The sequence below is a fragment of the Neovison vison genome, chromosome X, assembly GCF_020171115.1.
Source record: "Neovison vison isolate M4711 chromosome X, ASM_NN_V1, whole genome shotgun sequence".
NCBI lineage: Eukaryota > Metazoa > Chordata > Mammalia > Carnivora > Mustelidae > Neogale > Neogale vison.
In genome coordinates, this window is record NC_058105.1 from 29,714,421 (window position 1) to 29,733,047 (window position 18,627).

At 40.6% G+C, this 18,627-nt stretch overlaps 1 protein-coding gene and 1 long non-coding RNA gene across 6 annotated transcripts in view; one reads left to right on the forward strand and one right to left on the reverse strand.

Annotated features, from left to right (window-relative positions):
• Nucleotides 1-18,627, reverse strand: part of LOC122897552 — a 45,440-nt gene that overhangs the window by 11,685 nt on the left and 15,128 nt on the right. For 2 of the 4 annotated variants that reach the window (XR_006382550.1, XR_006382549.1), the window contains exons 3-4: nt 10,412-10,621; nt 342-546 (exon numbers count right to left, since the gene is read on the reverse strand). This is a non-coding gene — a long non-coding RNA (uncharacterized LOC122897552). Of the gene's footprint in view, nt 1-341; nt 547-1,029; nt 1,142-10,411; nt 10,622-18,627 lie in introns of those variants that run through there. The other 2 variants (XR_006382547.1, XR_006382551.1) reach the window with 2 other exon arrangements.
• Nucleotides 1,355-17,571, forward strand: UPF3B (UPF3B regulator of nonsense mediated mRNA decay). 2 transcript variants are annotated; one of them, XM_044235797.1, is made up of 11 exons: nt 1,355-1,595; nt 2,484-2,590; nt 2,967-3,073; nt 6,521-6,619; nt 7,912-8,022; nt 9,500-9,543; nt 10,017-10,199; nt 10,600-10,638; nt 12,493-12,653; nt 12,978-13,272; nt 16,552-17,571. In XM_044235797.1, exons 1-11 carry the CDS (start codon nt 1,440-1,442, stop codon nt 16,699-16,701), a joined length of 1,452 nt encoding a protein of 483 aa, XP_044091732.1. In that variant the 5' UTR covers nt 1,355-1,439; the 3' UTR covers nt 16,702-17,571. The 2 variants fall into 2 exon arrangements, with proteins under 2 accessions (XP_044091732.1, XP_044091733.1); XM_044235798.1 differs by lacking the exon at nt 10,600-10,638.

The window sequence follows — 18,627 nt, forward strand, 5'->3', positions numbered from 1 at the left end:
CCAGATCGGGCTCTCTGCTCCGCGGAGAGCCTGCTTCCCCCGCTCTCTCTCTGCCTGCCTCTCTGCCTATTTGTGATCTCTCTGTCAAATAAATAAATAAAATCTTTTAAAAAAAAGGACTGGAGGGATTTGCTATAAAAGAATAATAATAATCACTAATTTTAAGTGTACAATTCAATGAGTTTACACAAATATGTATAGACATGCAACCACCACCACAATCGTGATAAAGGGCATTTTCATCATTCCAAACACGTTTCCTGGAGTCTCTAGACAGTCAATCCCTTCTCTCCACCCCTGTCCCCTGCAATCACTGATCTGCATTCTATCACTAGTTTTACCTTTTCTAGAATTTCATAAAATGAGATTGTACAGCATGTGCTGTGCCTGGATTTTTTCATGCAGCCTAATCATTCTCAGATTCATTCATGTTGACAGACGTTATCAGCTCGTTTTTATTGTGGAGTATCATTTCATCCTATGGATGTATCACATTTTGTTTGTCCATTCGCCAGTTGAGATATCTGAATTGTTTCCAGTCTGCGGCTATTAAAAAAAAAAAAAAAGAAAGAATAATCAGCTTTTTTCAAAGTGGGAAAAAGTGTAAGCCCAACTAAAGCAAGTTGGATTATATTTTATTTTCTCCTTCCCATGAGACGTACCATGATAGAATCCTTTTACTTAAAAAAAAAAAAGTATAAGGAAAACAAATCTCATACATTTTGGTTATATTACTCCTTTAATTATAAGTGAATGGTGTTAAGTATCTGTGAATCCTAATCAATGTAAGGAAAAGAAATCCCAAATTTCCTGAAAGTACAGTTTAGAGTCGATAATAAAAAATACAAATCGAAAAAGAAAGAAAGCACAAGTCGTTCCCCCAGCGAGGTAAACTTTGGTAACATCGGATTCCCTGAGGGAAACAAAGCCTGCAGAACCTAGCTTTTTTTTTTTTTGCCAAAAAAATGCCAAAAAATTTTGATCTGAAAAACACCGAACTTTCAAGAGTAAAGACCCCTCTTTACTTACAAATAGAGACACTGATAGAACAGGCTCCAGAACGCGCGGCCAGAAGCGGCTAACTACTTTGTATGCCGGGATTTGTAGTCCGTGAAAGAGTCCTACTAGCCAACATGGCGGAGTTGTTAATGACGTAAGAAGAGCGACCCTGAGGGAGTATGGGCCGCTAGGGGATTGGGCGGTGTGGGGAGTCGACAGGCGGGAAGTTAAGACCAGGTGCTAAAACCTTTCCATCAAAGGAAGCTTGGAGCCCTGAAGTCTCGCGAGATTCTGGCGGGACCCAATGGAACGCGGGGCCTGGCTTATCACCAAGGGCGCTTGTTGGGGGCGGAGCTCGACGGGAGTGGGCCGGGCGTCGTAGGTGCCCGGCGTAGCGGCGTTTAGGCCGGGCAGCCGCTGTGAGGAGCGAAGCCGTGGCCATGAAGGAGGAGAAGGAGCATAGGCCTAAAGAGAAGCGAGTAACCCTGTTGACTCCCCCAGGGGCCACAGGCAGCGGCGGTGGGGCTTCGGGCGACTCCACCAAAGGGGAAGATAAGCAGGATCGAAATAAGGAGAAGAAAGAGGCGCTGAGCAAGGTGCTTGGCCGGCTGTTGGCCCGGGAGAGGGCGGGACGGGTCCGCCACCCGCGAGGATGGTTGGGAATGGGGCTGCCCTCTTCCTCTCCTGGTCTGCGCTTCTGTTTCTTCACCTGAGTGGAAATCGCGTTACCGTTTTCATCCATTCGTCCGAGATGGGGGGGGTGGTCCCTCCTTCGGCCAAGCCCCGGGGTGCGAGTGAGAGAAAACCGGGGGGGGGGGATTCCCAGACGAGAAGCTTCAGGTCAGAGCTGTAAGATGATGGAGGGGGAGCGACAGTAAAGAGAAAGAGGAATTAAAAGGTTAATTGGAGGGGGTTATTAAATGGTGAGGGGCCCAGCAGGGGTGGGAGGAGTATTAATGGAGGCGAGTTGAGCGTGAGTGGGTGGGGGGGTTAATGGTCCGGGGGCCAGGTCAGTTTCATCCTATTTGGGGAGCAACGACGGAACTTTTAGTATTCCTTAGAGTTTTTAATTCTTTACGCTGAATGAGGAAGGATTTTGTTTTACGATGTGTCGGATGTGGTAGGGCGATAGTAAGTCAAATGTTCCTGACACCCAGAAAGACCAGGGTTAGCCTACTAATTTCTTGCTAATACATCTATTGAAAAATTGGTGCTAGAAAATGATGCGAAAACCAAGTGAACTGCGGGGCTTCCGTTTAATAGAACCTTTAGATTTTCCTTTCTCCATGCAGTTCTCATTTCTAAGAGTTTATAAAAACGGCATTATTACTATGTTTGAGTAATTCTGAGCATTAGGATAGTTTTCTGCTGGGTTTTTATAAGTGAGCTCATCTTTTAAAGACCGTCTATTTTCAGGGGCAGTGATTCAGGTATGACAGAAAACTGATTTGTACTAATTTGATTTTCCTCATTCATTTCTTAAGGTGGTAATTCGGAGATTACCTCCCACTTTGACCAAGGAGCAACTTCAAGAGCATCTTCAGCCTATGCCGGAGCATGATTATTTTGAATTTTTTTCTAATGATACTAGGTAAAATTAATAAATAAAAGAGGGTGGGAGTAAATGAAAAATTTTCATCCATCCTTTTTTATCCTATTGTGTTTTTTTTAAAGATTTTATGTATTTATTTGACAGAGAGAGAGATCACAAGTAGGCAGAAAGACAGGCAGAGAGGTGGGGGGAAGCAGGCTCCTTGCTGAGCAGAGAGCCCGATGCGGGAGTGGATCCCAGGACCCTGAGAACATGACCTAAGCAGAAGGCAGAGGTTTAACCCACAGAGCCACCCAGGCACCCCTATCTTACTGTTCCTATTTGATTTTTAAACTTGTCTCTTAACATATATGCATACTTGTAATTCAGCCAGACACCTGCAAGCACATTTACATAATTGCTTTCCTCTCTGCAGTCTGTATCCTCATATGTATGCCAGAGCATACATCAACTTTAAAAACCAAGAGGACATTATTTTGTTCAGGGATCGCTTTGATGGTTATGTATTCCTTGACAATAAAGGTGAGTCCTTGTAACTGAAGGGGAGTTTCTTTGTCATTTGTATGTCTAAGACAATGTGTGTATCACAGTGTTTTCTCAATGACTTCATAGCTTTTCTAAAATTCTGGGTGATAAAATGTGCAACATTTGGTGAGTTTTACACATTTGCTGAGCTTACTGCAGTCTTATAAACAGATGTGTGACTTTTCACGGCCCTTGGGTATTTTTATTAACCTGTTACTTTTGTAGTTTGATCCGCTGAATGAAATTGCCACTGTTTTCTGTTCCTGTGGCAGTTTTGTTTGCCCTGGATTAGATGATCTGTTGTTTTGACTATTTACTAGTTATAGCAGTAATACTGATAAATGACTCTTTGAACTTGAACGACACATTTTAAATATTTACTTGACATCTTGCTTCAAGGGCCAACATTGATTTATTTATTTTAATTTAAATCCTTTAAGCCAGTAATTCCCAGTTGGAATACTGTTCAACTTTCTAATTTGTATTTGTGTTTAAAACATCGAACTTGATGATCTCCCACTTTGTATCCAGGAGTCTATAGGGAAGAAAAACTTCAGCCTTAACTCTCGTTTTATTTATTATCTACCACTTGCAGCAAAGTGGTCAGGGAATTTAGCCAGAGAATGTCCAAGCTGCCATTTACCACTTTTCTTTTGGCTTTGTGATCATAGGTAAATGACATATCTTTTTGTTGGACTGTTTCTCAGTATTACTTCAAAGTTGGTGAAAATGAAATCTTTGTCAGGGAATATGCCAGTAAAAGTTGAAGGATTGCCACTATGTTTGATCAGCTTTTATTAATCCCCAGTCCCCTTCCTCCACCAAAAGCAGTTACTTATCCACTCCAGCTTTATTCCAGTAGATAGCAATGTGTTCCTTGAAATCTGAGCTGTGTTTTAACTTTTTTTCTCTTTCTTATTCCATGTAATTAAACACGTGATGAATCTTGTCAATTTATTGTTTTTGAATATCTTGTTCATCTACTTACTAATACTTTCACATTGTGTCCTTCCCTCCTAATGCTTAAGACAAGCATTGTCTCTAAACTTACAGACTTTTCTTTTTCTTTTTTCATTTTTGTATGACTAACTCAGTCTGTTATATTGTCATGAAAGGAGTGTTTTTGAAGATAGTGATTTAAGATAGCAGTTGCAGGGGGGAAAAGTCCAAATTCCTTAGCCTGGTAGTCAGAGTCCTTCAGAGCCTGGCCTCACTTCTGTTTTTTTTTTTTTCCCCAGCCCCTCTTCCACAGTTCATTCTGCTTCAGTCTGGTTTATCTGTTGCTTCTCAAGTAGATCAGTTAATAAGCTAATCTGATTCTGCATTCAGTAGGATTTCCAAGGTCATGTTTCCTCCCTGACCACTTTGTGATGCCTTCTGGTCATTTCTGCTTACTCTGTTCTGGCACACATCTACATGCCAATGATAGTGTTTTATACCCTTTATGACATTATTCTAGAGCAGGGATCTGGTGTATTTTCTTTTTCCAACAGTCACTTGGTTTTTTGTATTGAGATATAACTCACATACCGTAAAATTCAGTGGTTTTTAGTATACTCACAAAGTTGTACAACCATCACCACTATGTGATTCTGGAATGTTCTCATTACTCCAAAAAGAATGCTATAACTGTCCGCAGTCATCTCCCCTATTCCCTCTTCTGGACATTTCATATAAACAGAATCATATAATATGTAGCCTTTGTGACTGCCTCTTTTACTTAGCATGTTTTCAAGATTCATCTGTGTTATTGCATATATTATAACCTGATTCCTTTTTTTGTTTACATTTTTTAAGTGTGGTAAAATACACATAAATAAAATTTACCATCTTAACCATTTTAAGTGTATAGTTCAGTAGTGTTGAGTACATTCACACTGTTGTGCAATCAATCTCTAGAACTTGTTTATCTTGCAAGACTGAAACTCTATACCCATTAAATAGTAAGTCCCCATATCCCCATTTCTTTCTCTTCCCAGCCCCTGGCAACTACCATTCTATCTCTGTGAACCATCATTCTGTATAAAGTGACCATTCTGGGTACCTCATGAGTGGAACCATATAGTATTTGACTTTCTGAGGTTGGCTTATTTAGCTTAATGTCCTAAACGGTTGATCCTTGTTATAGGGTGTATCAGAAATTCCTTTTTAAGACAGAGTAATATTCCATTGTGTGTATATACACACACACACACTACATTTTGTTTATCCATTTATCTGTTGAGGGACATCTGAGTTGCTTCCACCTTTTGACTATTGTAAATAATGCTCCTGCGAATGTGAGTGTACAAACATCTATTCAGGTCCCTGCTTTCACTTCTTTTGAATATACACCCAAAGGTGGAATTGCTGGGTCATAATGTAATTCTATTTTTAATTTCTGGAGGAACTACCATATTGTTTTCCATAGCAGCTGCACCATTTCACATTCCTACCAATAATGCGTGAAGGTTCTAATTTCTTCCTGTCCTTGCCAACACTTGTTATTCTCTGTTTTTTTTCCTTTAATAGCTGCCATTCTAATGGGTGTGAGGTGATACCTCATTGTGGTTTTGATTTGCATTTCCCTAATGGTTAGTGAGGTAATATTTTAATCTTTTCATATGCTTGTTGGCCATTTGTATATCATCCTTGTAGAAATGTCTATTCAAGTCTTTTGAACATTTTTTAATTGGGTTTTTTGTTGTTACTGAGTTGTAGGAGTTCTTTATATATTCTGTATATTGACCCCAATCAGTTAAATGATTTGCAAATATTTTCTCCCATTCTGTAGGTTGCCTTTTTACTCTGTTTTGTTCTTAGATGCACAGAAGTTCTTAATTTTGATGTAGTTCAGTTTACCTATTTTTCACTTTCATTGCCTGTGCTTTTGGTGTCTCCTGGTGTATTTTTTAAATAACAATTTTATTGAGATGTAATTCACATGCCATAAAATTCACACTTTTTAAAGTGGTTTTTTCTATATTCACAGAGTTGTGCAGCTATTGCCACAATCTAATTTTAGAATACATTTAGCACTCCAAAGAAAATCCCCCATACTCCTTAGTAGTCATTCCCCACTCTCCCCCAACTATGCCCCCCACTCTAGGCAGTCACTGATCTTTTTTGTATCTTTATAGATTAGTCTAGAGATTTCTGATTGTATTTTTTAAATGAAAATTGATCTGTAGATTTCCGCCCCCACAAATCATCACACTTGTAGAAGTTGAATTTAAGTGAATATTGTTATTTCCCTGCCATATCTTTGCATTATGTTATCAGTGCGAATTTGGGCTCCTTTAGTAACGCACTGATTTTAGTTGTGCCCGTGTGATTTATGCCCATTGAGAGGCCCCTATTCAGATGACTCTCAACCAAAGAGGCCTAGAGAGCGGTGGGTTGACTCTCTTGCATCCACTTTGTGACTTTTTTTGTTACAGCAAGTGTGGTATTTTTTCTAAACAGGTCAGGAATATCCTGCTATAGTAGAATTTGCACCTTTTCAAAAAGCTGCAAAAAAGAAGACTAAGAAAAGAGATACCAAAGTCGGGACTATCGATGATGGTACAGTATAGCTCTAGTTATGTCATGCTGTTGCCATGGGTTTTTAAAAGAGATCTTTGTGGGAATTAATTGGATTACAGTCTTTTAAATAGGAAAACATACAGAATATAGTTCACGAGAAATGTAATTCACTGCTGAAAGCTTTGTTTAATTGTTACAGTGGAAGTGGGTTTCCTGTAGAATTCCCACTCTTCCAGCTACTGCCATTTCATTCCTCTACCGTCGAGCAATATATTGTTGACTGTTGAGGAGTAAATTACCGCTGGTTTGTTGATTAGAAGACAGTGGGGGAAAATGAGATGTATCAAAGTGTAACACCTTAAGGTCTCATACTGTTTTAGGATTTTTTTTGTTTCCATTTTTATAGAGGGGAGGTTTATCATTGAGAGATGGGATGGAAAAATTTTTATACTCAGGTAACAATATAAAGTAGCTGAAGGGGCCTGGTTTTTTTAGGTTTTGAATATGCAGCGAACTACACACATAGTGATTATATTGAACTGCAATAGAGGAACTGAAAAACTAGAATAATTGCCATATGGGGTAAACTGGGTCCGTATTTTGAGCTCTGTGTAATGTTATGTTGGATAAGGCCTTAGCTGTAATATTTTATATCTGATTGACATTTTGGAATCGTCTAGTTTGATTTCCATTATTTTTTTATAGTAGGTATTTTATAAAGAAAACATGGAAAAGGTTCAACACACAGGTACTTACTGGTTATATCACAGATTCAGATCTGGGAGACCAGATCAGTGACATGCTTCCCAGTGCGTAGAAACTCCACAAATACAAGCAATGGAATGACTCAGATGTGTTACTCTTTCTGATGTCAGATGCATCTAAAAAACACCTCCAGGAATTAACCATCAACTCCAGTGCAGCATATAGGACCTCAAATTACCTTTCTGGAACACCTGATTTTCCTGTGTTAGGTTTACTTAAAGCGAGGTATACCCATACAGGAATTGCTTACATGCTATCTATTAATACTGTGACGGTCCCATAACTACAACTTTCAGTTCTCACGTAACTCTCACGTAACTCTGGGTTAGTTGGAGCAGTGACTTTTAAAACCAAACTACTTCACATTCCTGGTGTCTAATTACCCCTGACTCCATGCTATACCAGGTTCCCTTAGTATGTATGGGGGATAGGAGTTCTGACAGTAAGGGACCAAGGAAGCCCTAAATGGTCTAGTGGGTGTGTTTAGGTTTATTTTTAATCTTCCATGATGTAGAAAGTTTTGTTAAAGTCTACTATATTTTCTGTTTACTTAAACAATGATTTAGATCCAGAATATAGAAAATTTTTGGAAAGTTATGCTGCAGATAATGAGAAAATGACATCTACTCCAGAGACACTGCTAGAGGAAATAGAAGCAAAAAATAGAGAATTAATAGGTAAGTGGGCAATAGGAATTAAGGACAGTTGCTTTTTCTTCAGATGACTTGTTTGACTCCCACTTCTGGCACTTACTAGCTGTGTGACCATGGGGAAGGCACTAACTTCTCTGAGCCTCTGTTTCTTCTGCTGTAAAATGCAGGTAGTACCTGCCTCACAGGGTTATGTAAATGCTTTGAGAAGATGGGCAAAATTCTCTGTGACCTATTTTAATGTCACATAAATATAAGTGGAAAAAGCATAAAGACCCATGGGACCTTTAGATATTGGTAAGCCTTTGAAGATAAACTGGCATTTTCTAGTAACAAGCAGCTCACATTCCTGAAAAAAAATTGAAAATATCAAAAGGTGAAATTAGTTACTGCAAAATTGAAGACTTCTTGAGAAAGTCTAGTTTGGATGTTCTAGTAGTAAATTGTCACTCTTCTAGTAGTAAATCGTCACTCTTCTAGTAGTAAATCGTCACTCCTCTATCAGCTCTAATCATAAGCAAAGCCCCTGACCCAAGATTTCCACTCTTAGGAATTTATCCAAAGGAAGTATGCTTTCAAAAAGCCAGCTATAAGGTGGGGTGCCTGGGTGGCTCAGTCAGTTAACCATCCCGACTCTTGATTTTGGCTCAGGTCATGATCCTCAGGGTCATGAGATCAAGCCCTGCGCTGAGCTCCACACTGAGCATGGAGCCTGCTTAAGATTCTCTCTCCCTCCCACTGCCCCTCCCTGCTCTCTGTCTCTCTAAAAAGAAACAAACAAACAAACAAACGCAAAACACTAAAAAAACCCTAATTACAAGACTAGATAGCATTATTCAGAATATTGAGAATTACATATTCTCCTAAAACTTTTTTTTTAAGATTTTATTTGTTCATTTATTTGAGAGAGAGCACAAGCAGGGAGGGGGGCGGAGGGAGGGGCAGAAGGAGAAGCAGACTCCTCAATGAGCAGGGAGCTTACGAGGTCCAGTCCGATGACCCCGAGATCATGACCTGAGCTGAAGGCAGATGCTTAAACAACTGAGCCACCCATGGGCCCCCTAAAATGGTTTTTATTAATAGATGCAGAATATAAGCCCATCTCTAATGGTTTCCTTAGAATAAATTCCCAGAAGTGGAATTGTGGGGTCAGAAAGATTAGATATTTTTAGCTCCTTCAGTGTCTTCCCAGTTGAACAGATTTCTAGTCCCATTAGTCCCATCTGTAAAACAAGAGAATGTCCTTTGCACTCCATTCTCACCAACACCAGGAATTGCTCTTTTAAGAAATTGTTTTAATTTGAATTTCTTCACTTTTTAAAAAGTATTTTAAATCTTCAGAACTGAAATAGAATATTGTGAAACTTCTTTCTGATAACGTACGTGTGAACTGTTTTAAGGGGTATACTTTTCCCACCTTGGGTGGTTGGCAGGGAATGTCAGAAAATGGAATCCTTTCTAGGGGTTGATAAGTATTATTAATAATCTGTTTACATTTATGTAGCTAAAAAGACAACCCCACTTTTGAGCTTCCTGAAAAACAAGCAGGTAAACCTTTTGTTTTTATAGTTCTCTCAATACTTTTATTTCATTGGTTCATGGTCTGTAAACATACGAGCACTGGGATCCTAGAGGAGAAATAGCTGCTTTTTCCACCCTTATTCTTTAAAGATTTGGCTCACTGGCCTCACTCTCTGGCCCGCTCCTTCGGTCTGGTTGTTGGGCCAAGGATTGACTCTGCAAACCCAGAGTCTTTAGCTTATTCAAGAGACACTCCCTTGAATTTCTGAAAGTCTCTGGAAATACAGCAAGTCAACAGTGGGAGACTGATACCAGCAGGCCCTGGTCTTTATTCTCACATTCACAATGGGGTGGGGAGGGGGTTAAACAGATAGGATGCCCCTTTGTAGAAAGTAGGAAGGAAAGACGATCCAATTTAGTGGGTGCCCACCATACCTTCGGGATTAAGTTTCTGGTGGAGATGATCTTGTTTGAAGGCTTATGTTGAGGTTTCTTTCCAGAGAATGAGAGAAGAAAAAAGAGAAGAAAGAAGGAGGCGAGAAATAGAAAGGAAAAGACAAAGGGAAGAAGAGAGGAGGAAATGGAAAGAAGAAGAAAAACGAAAAAGGAAAGACATAGAAAAGCTGAAGAAGATAGACAGAGTTCCAGAAAGGGACAAATTAAAGGATGAACCAAAGATTAAGGTATGAAAATAACTTAAATTGACTGCATGTTGCTAAAAATCGCATGTGTCTACTTCGTTAAATATGCATGCATCGTGTGTTGGTGTAAATATAGTTTTTTGGTTTTGTTGTTGTCTTTGGGGGGGGGGTGAACCAACAGGTATCTTTCCAATAATGCTAATAGTATTATTTTTTAAAATTTGAGATAATTTCAACAGATCTAAGTAACTTACATGATATTTCTTCAGAGAAGATCTGCATTATTTTTATCATTGTGAATGTTCAATGTTTGGATTATTCTCTCAGTTCTTCATAAGTAAGGGCTTAGGGCTGGCTGGCATGAAGTATGGGTTTTATTCAGCTTTTCCTTCATATTTGATACATGAAGTTGCCTCATCTGTTTGTTTTCCACTGTCTTCAGGTACACAGGTTTCTGTTACAAGCTGTGAATCAGAAAAATGTAAGGACCAAGTACATGATACAGAACATCTAGTATCATGTCACACACACAGGTCTTAGTTAATAATAAGTCCTTTTGGTGGTGGTGGTAATGATAACCTGTAGAAAACTCTTCCCTGATTTGAGTCTTCCTTCAAATCTGAGCCATTTTAAATTCCTACCTTAGAAGGAAGCCCAGATGCCTTCCTGATGCTCTGCTGGGTACCCAGAAGCTTCCACAATATACAGCTAGAGGACATCTATGCCTAAAGAGCTCTTTCTCTTCATATGCCCCTCCTAACTGGTTGCCTTATGGGAGTATTTAGGGATAAATATCCTGTGTCACATGCTTCCCCGTTACCTTCTTTCATCTACCGGGAATCTGTGAGCAGCAGATTCTGATGAACACGCTGCATCTAGGAAGCAGAGAACTTGTAGAAAAATCGCAGCCTTACTGCTTCTCTTCTGAGGGCATGGCTTGGGCAGCTCTTGCTCCCACAAACGTTCTGGGGAAGTACCTAGTACTTCAGAGATGGTCAGAAAAAAATCTCAGAGGTGGTGGCAGGGTCTCCTTTTATCTCAAAACGAAGCAGGCCAGGGTTTGTTGCCCACAAGGCTCTCCCGGGCTCATTATTGGCAACAAGGAGCTTGGCAGTGGGGTGGAAGGTTCCCATCTTAATTCCTTCTAGTGATCTCTCTCTCTGCCATGCCACAAGTGACCTGACTTGCTATTCCTGTCAGCAAGGCAGAAGGTAGAGCCAGCCATACTAGAAACATTCATCAATGTTCTTAAGAGAGTAATGAACATCCTGGCTTCTAACAAAGATGTTCATTGGAAAAATAAGAACACTCCCGATGAAGCCTCATGGGGAGCCCTCGCTTTACATTGGTGCCTCCTCAGTGTTCAGCTCAGACTTGCCGTCTGCTGTGGCTGCGCGCTGAAGTACTTTGCGCTTCAGTCTTGCGCTGCTTTGCCTTTCGCTTGGTGACTCGTGTGCCGCCTTCACCCTGAGACAAAGCTTTGTGTGATGCCTTAACTCTGAGACTCGAAATTCTTCCATTTTGCCTAAGAATCTCTCTGAATATCCGACGCTTGGGGGTATTCTAGAGAGGTTCATGGCAGTGGTGTGAGAAAGAAACTATTTTGTTAGCAATTTGGACTTTATAAAGCACATTTATTTTAGAATTGCATTGTCATATATATGTGTGTGTCTCATATATATATGTATGTGTGTTTGTGTGTGTGTGTGTGTATATATATACACACACACACATATATATATATGTGTGACGTTGCGCAGAGTTCCTACTCAGTAGAGATGGAACTTCACAGTCCTGTGAGATATTTGGATTTTTAAATCAAATAATGAAAACTATGATTGTACCATCATAAGTGTGTTATTCTCAGGCTCAAGGCAAAATTATTCTTGCAATGGATCGCTCCTTTGGTGACAAAGGCATTCGTCATTCCAAGTACTACAAGAAAACGGTCCAACAGCAATCTGCCTAGCATTTTAAATTTGTGGCTTATTTTCCGCATCAAGCGATATCAGTATGCCAGTTTGCTACAGAAGGAGTACTTGGAAGTGGGCAGCGGTTCACTGACAGGCTGACCCATCCAAAGCCAAAGGAGTGTTGATCCCATTGCCACAAGTGATTAAACCACTTTGAGTGGATGACACTTTCACATTAATGGCATCCTTTTAGTCAATCACTGCTCTTGTGCTCTAGTCATTCACCTGTAAGTTGAAGAGTATCTGCAGAAAGAGGCCTTCTATAGCCTTGATTCAAAATATTTAGTATATTATTTTCTTTGATAGAATCAGAAGAGAATGTCCCACCCTTCAAAATAAGAATAAATTTGTTCTCTTTAAAGCTACTCAAGAAGCCAGAAAAAGGAGATGAAAAAGAATTAGATAAAAGAGAAAAAGCCAAGAAACTGGACAAAGAGAATCTGAATGATGAAAGAGCCAGTGGGCAGAGTTGTACACTGCCCAAGCGCTCTGATGGTGAACCTAAAGATGAAAAGCCTAAGAGGTCAGTAGTCAAGGGCTCTTTGGTACATTTGTTTACAGCATATTTCTACGTGCTAGTTTTACTGCCGTGTCTGGGACTCGTGCTTGAGTTATGAGGGGTAGGAGGATGAGGAGAGAAGTTTCAAACATTCTAGCACCTCAATCTGGGCGAATGACTTCTGGTGTGCACTTTTTTTTTTTTTAACTGTTTTTCAAAATGCTAATATTTTTTTACTCTGCTCCAGAAGTGCCCCCTCACTGTAGTGGCCAAGTCCTAATCAGAGCCATGTGCATGTGTGACCAGACAGGCTTTGAGGGGGTCCGCTCAGATCTGTTTCCCATGCAGGCCCGAAGAGGAGAGTGTCCGCGACTACCGGGAGCGGGAGCGGGACTATGAGCGAGACCAAGAGCGCATCCTGCGGGAGAGGGAGAGGCTGAAGCGGCAGGAAGAGGAGCGCCGCAGGCAGAAGGAGCGCTACGAGAAGGAGAAGGCTTTTAAAAGAAAGGAAGAAGAATTGAAAAAAGAGAAAGAAGCCCTTCGGGATAAAGGAAAGAAGACTGAAAGCACAGAATCAGTAAGCAGCTCAGAAAAAACTGAAAAGAAAGAGGAAGTGGTTAAGAGAGATCGCATAAGAAACAAGGTGCTGCTTTTCGTTGTATCTCTTTTCATGAGGCTTTTTTTTTTGCCTGCAAGTGTAAAGGAAAGGGCCAGCTCACTGTATATGACAGACTTTTTTAAAGAGGAAGTTGAACTGTCTGCAACTTTTTTCAGTCTCAGTTGGGTCCTTTTATTAACACTGTAGAAATTTCAAACAGACACAGAAGTAGAACAGAGACTAGGACACACACATCACCCAGCTTCAGCACTTACCAGCTCATGGCCAACCTTTCCACTCTGCCCCATCCCTACCTCTCCTGGATTCTTTTTTTTTTTAAGATTTATTTATTGATTTGAGAGAGAGAGTGAGCAAGAGCAGGAGGGGCAAAGGGAGAGGGAGAGAGAATCTCAAGTAGGCTCCACACTGAGTGCAGAGCTCGACAAGGGGCTCAGTCTCACAGCCCTGAGATCAGGACCGGAGCCGAAATCAAGAGTCGGACACTTAACCGACTGTAACACCCAGGAGCCGCTGGATTATTTTCAAGCAAATCCTAGACATATCATCTTCTTTAAATACATCAGTAGTAGAGACAGATTCTTTTTTTTTTAAGATTTTATTTATTCGATAGAGAGATCACAAGTAGGCAGAGAGGTAGGCAGAGAGAGAGGGGATGCAGGCTCCCCATTGAGCAGAGAGCCTGATGCGGGGCTCGACCCTGAGATCATGACCTCAGCCAAAGGCAGAGGCTTAACCCACTGAGCTATCCAGGTGCCCCCAGATTCTTTTTCTTAATACAATCCCAATAGCATTTTCATACTAAAAAAAAAAAAACCCTAATAATAATTCCTTAATGTCCTAGCTACTATGTTGTTTTTCCGAATTGTCTCACTAATAACTTCTTTACGGGCTCTAAACAATATCCACAAATTGTATCCTTTAAGTCTCTTAATCTAAATAACCTCCCCTCCTTTTGTTTTCCTGCCATTTATTTGCTTCAGAAACCATTTTGTCCAGAGGAGCTATCGGCTCTAAATTGGTTGGACTAATTATATCCCTGTGGTACCATTTAACATGTTTCTCTATCTTCTCTGTTTCCTTGAAAACTAGTAGTTCTATCTGGGGCAGGGGTCAGCAGATTTTTTTTCTGTAAAGGGCCAGAGGGTAAATATTTTAGGCCTTGTGAGCCATATGGTCTCTGTTTGCACCACTAAACTCTGTAGGAAAGCAGGCATAGGTAATATGTCAAAGAAGGAGTATGTGTGCCAACCAGACTTGATTCATAAAAACAGGTGGCTCCTCACCTACAGGCCTAAATACATTCAGGCTCAGTTTTTGGCAAAAATACTTCATAGATTGGGGCACTTGGGTGGCTCAGTCAGTTGACTCAGGTCATGATCTCAGGGTCGTGGATTGAGCCCCACATCAGGCTCTGGGCTTAGTGGAGTCTGCTTTTCTCCTATCCCTCTCCTTGTGCCCCTCTCTCTATACTGTCTCTCTCTCAAATAAAGAAAGAAATCTTAAAAAACAAAAAAAGAATGCTTCATGAGATGGAGGGGTGCCTGATTGGCTCAGTAAGTAGAGCATGCAACTCTTGATATCAGGGTTTTGAGTTCAAGCCCCACACTGGGTGTGGAGATTACTTAAAAATAAAATCTGAGAAAGAGAGTATTTCATAGATTGTGTTGTGTACTTCCTGTTGCATCATATCAGGAAGCGTGTGACCTATGGGTGTCTTTCTAGTGTAATGTTCTGATCAATCAGTAGCCATTGTATTGTGGTTACGGAACAGGATGTCCTTGTTTGGATATACAAGCTGAAATGTTTAGGGATGAAGGGTCGTAATGTCTGCAACGTGCTCGCAGATGATTCTGTAAAAATCACATATATATATGTGTACTAGAGACAGAAGGAGCATGTGACAAAATGTTTGTAACTGTGACTCTTAAGAGAAGGGTATTAGTTATTCATTGCACAAGTTTTGCAACATTTCTATAGATTTAAAATTTCTCTAGGTGATAAAGTTGAAAAAACAACTGATCAATAGGTTTAGGTATTGTAAAGCCTGATCCATCTACCATAAAAAATTTTAGCCTGAGGGGCACGTGGGTGGTTCAGTGGGTTAAGCCTCTTCAGCTCAGGTCGTGATCTCAGGGTCCTGGGATCGAGCCCCACGTCGGGCTCTCTGCTCAGCGGGGAGCCTGCTTCACCCTCTCTCTGCCTGCCTCTCTGCCTACTTTTGCTCTATCAAATAAATCTTTAAAAAGTTAAAAAAAAATTTAGCCCAAAATTCAGTTTATACAGGAAAGGCAGGATAAACACTTGTTCCTTTCCCTTTATGTACCAGCATTCAGAGTAATGAGCTGGTGTCCCAGCCACTTCTAGGTAATCAGTGAGTTTTGTTTTGTTGCAATAATTTGTGGATTTAGAAATAGTTGGCACATTCCAACTTGTTGTTACCATTGTCCTTGTTGATGTTCACATTGTTCCTTCTTTGCACAGTGGGAGCCCCATCATCCATTTCATTAAATACTATGTAGGAATTTTAACCTGTTTCAATATTTCATCTTATAAAAATAGTGAAACATTTTTGCTGGAATTGTTCAGTTGAGAATAATGCTTTAAGGCTAACTTTCATACACCAGGGAGAAAGGGTAAGGAAGGCTCATGTGATTTTTTGTTGAATTCAAAAAGGGCTTAACGTCTAAGTTTTCCAGGATCCTTCTATCATAAACCATACACATTACTTGAATTAAGAGGTATGTGATGACTTTATTGAGGCTTATTTAGGAATTTGAGATCTAAAATGCCACCTAGAGAGTCTCAGACTGGGGTGTTAAGTTGCCATACATGAATTAAGAAATAATCATGTTTGTGGCAAGTTGCATAGGGTCCAAGCTCATAATTTCAGGGAGGTCTCCACTTAAGACTTTGCATTCTTTATTACTGTTTTACTCCTATGATGATCTTACATGGTAGTGAATGTTAAAGTCAGTTTACTGATGGGGAAGAGAGACAGGCAATGGCTGAGGTTTCGAAATAAAGGAAATTCAAGCTAATTCAGTTCATCTTGAGATGGTTAAGAAAATTAGATTTATTGGAAACATATCATAGGGATATAAAATAATAATTAGAAAATGGTTGCTTTTATTTGGAGATGGGGAAAGGAAGTGGGCAGTTAGAGGCAAGTTAACCATCAGCACTCTCGGTTTGATCTCATAGGAGTTGTTTTTGGTATACATCAATACATAACTTCTGACTCTGAAAATCCCCTATAAATGTTGAGTAGCGGTGTTGTAACATTAATATTTAATTTTACTTTAGGATCGCCCAGCAATGCAGCTTTACCAACCAGGAGCTCGAAGCCGAAATCGACTCTGTCCACCTGATGACAGCACCAAGTCTGGAGATTCAGCAGTAGAAAAAAAGCAGGAAAGTGGTATTAGCCATAGAAAAGAAGGAGGAGAGGAGTGATAAGTCCAGAAGGCCTTAGGTGTCCTGACTGTCTAGGCAGCCAAAGAGCATGTATTAAGCAATCCAGAAGTGCCTTCAGGGCAAAGGAGTAGACAGAGAGAAAGGGGAACGCTGTGCTGGTGGGGTACACTGCAGAGGAGTATGTTTTTTTTCTTTGCGTCAAAGCAGGAACCTGACCGCTGGTTCAGGTTGGAAGTTCAATTTCATTTTTTATGCAGTTCCTACAAATTAACTTTAAAGTGTCAGACAAAGATGGGGGAGAGGACATGCATTACAATTTGCGGGCAGGAAAGGTCAGGTGAGGACTTCATTAGGTATGACACAAGGAGGGGGGAATAAAGACAGCTGGTTCTAAAAGCAAGGTTTGGGAAATCCTGGATTGAGTTCTCTTCATTTGAGTGGAACAGAGTCACTGTGAAGTCTTGTTCAGATCTAGTTACATTCATTGTTGGTGGTAACTGTTGACTTTGTGTAGTGTAGGTGCAACAAGCATGTAATTGTAGTACAAGGACAGTGGAGGATATAACAACTTTTTGCCTGTACAAAAATTTCAACAGTCCTGTCGTGTCTATATCCTGTGTCCTAAAGTTTTAGGATTAGTTTTCGTTTTTTGTTTGCTTACGTGAGCTTAGCACAAAGAGTATTTTTAAACATCTCCTTTTTTGCCTTTAGCAGTTTTTATATTAAGAAGTAAAATTTAACCCTTGTTTGATTCTTGACAATCCAGTGTTTGTTCTAATCTTAGGTCTCATGATCTGAGTGCACACCCTCTCCAGGAAGGAAACCGTACCAATATTTGTTCCTGTCAAATAGCAACTTTTAGTCCTGGCTTGTTTTGCATTGATGTCAATAAATATCAGCATCGCTCAAGTGTGAAGCTAAGTGTATTCATTACCTACTAAATAACTATTCATTTTGAGACATTAAATTTCCGATACTGAATTAACCTCTTGGGTATTTTGAAAGGGGATGAAGGATACTCATTTCTGCCTTCACTGGCATTATGCCTTTATTCTTCCCACCAAGAAGATCAAATCATGGTTCACTACTCTCGTTCCACAAAAACCAAAATGTCTGGACAAAATCCTTGAGCTGCTCCTTCATGTCCATCCTGCCGGCTTCTCCTAACGTGGCATCAGTCTGCCCTTACTTAGTAAGTGGCCATTTTAGTTTAACTCACCTTTGAGAAACCAGTATCCCGGGAAGCGGGTAAAGAGGATCAAAAATGACTAAAAGAATGGTCCTCAGCTGGGAGAGAGGACCAAAATACAGGAAGGGCAAATTTCAAAGAGAATGGCTGGCAGCAGCCCGCGCCTCAGAGAGGTCAGGGAAGCTGAGATGTGTTCACCGGGCTTGGCAGTATTGAGGTCAGTAGTGAACTGCTGAGGCAGAAACCACGTTACGGGGAGGGGCGAGTGGCAGGTAGGAAATGTGGACGGGGCAGCTGGATGAATGGACCTTGGAGCTCAGAGAAGAGGTCTGGGCTGGAGGTACAGATTGGGAATTTGTCTGTTTTAGGTGACCATTGAATCCATGGGTCTAGATTTAGTCACTTAGGGAAAGAGAGTGAAGAAGAACAAGCAGACCTAGGGCCCAGCCTTGAAGAACCATAAGGGTACAGGTAAGGAAAAGCACCGTCAGAGACAGAAAAGGGATAGCCAGAGAGGAGGTGGGAAACCGGCAGACTCCAATACTCCCTAACCCGAAAGATTGAAGAAGGCAATCAGCAGGGTTGGACACTGCTGGAAGGTCAAGTGGGATGCCTGAGAAAAAGGCCATGGTTTTCTACAAATCTCTGATGACCTGGAATTACAGGGACTGGAAGCCAGACTAGGTTGAGAATGGTTACAGCATAGACGTTTGGCAGTGAGAAAAATGGAGACAGGTAAATGGTGGTGAGGAAGGATTATTTTAAATACAAGAACT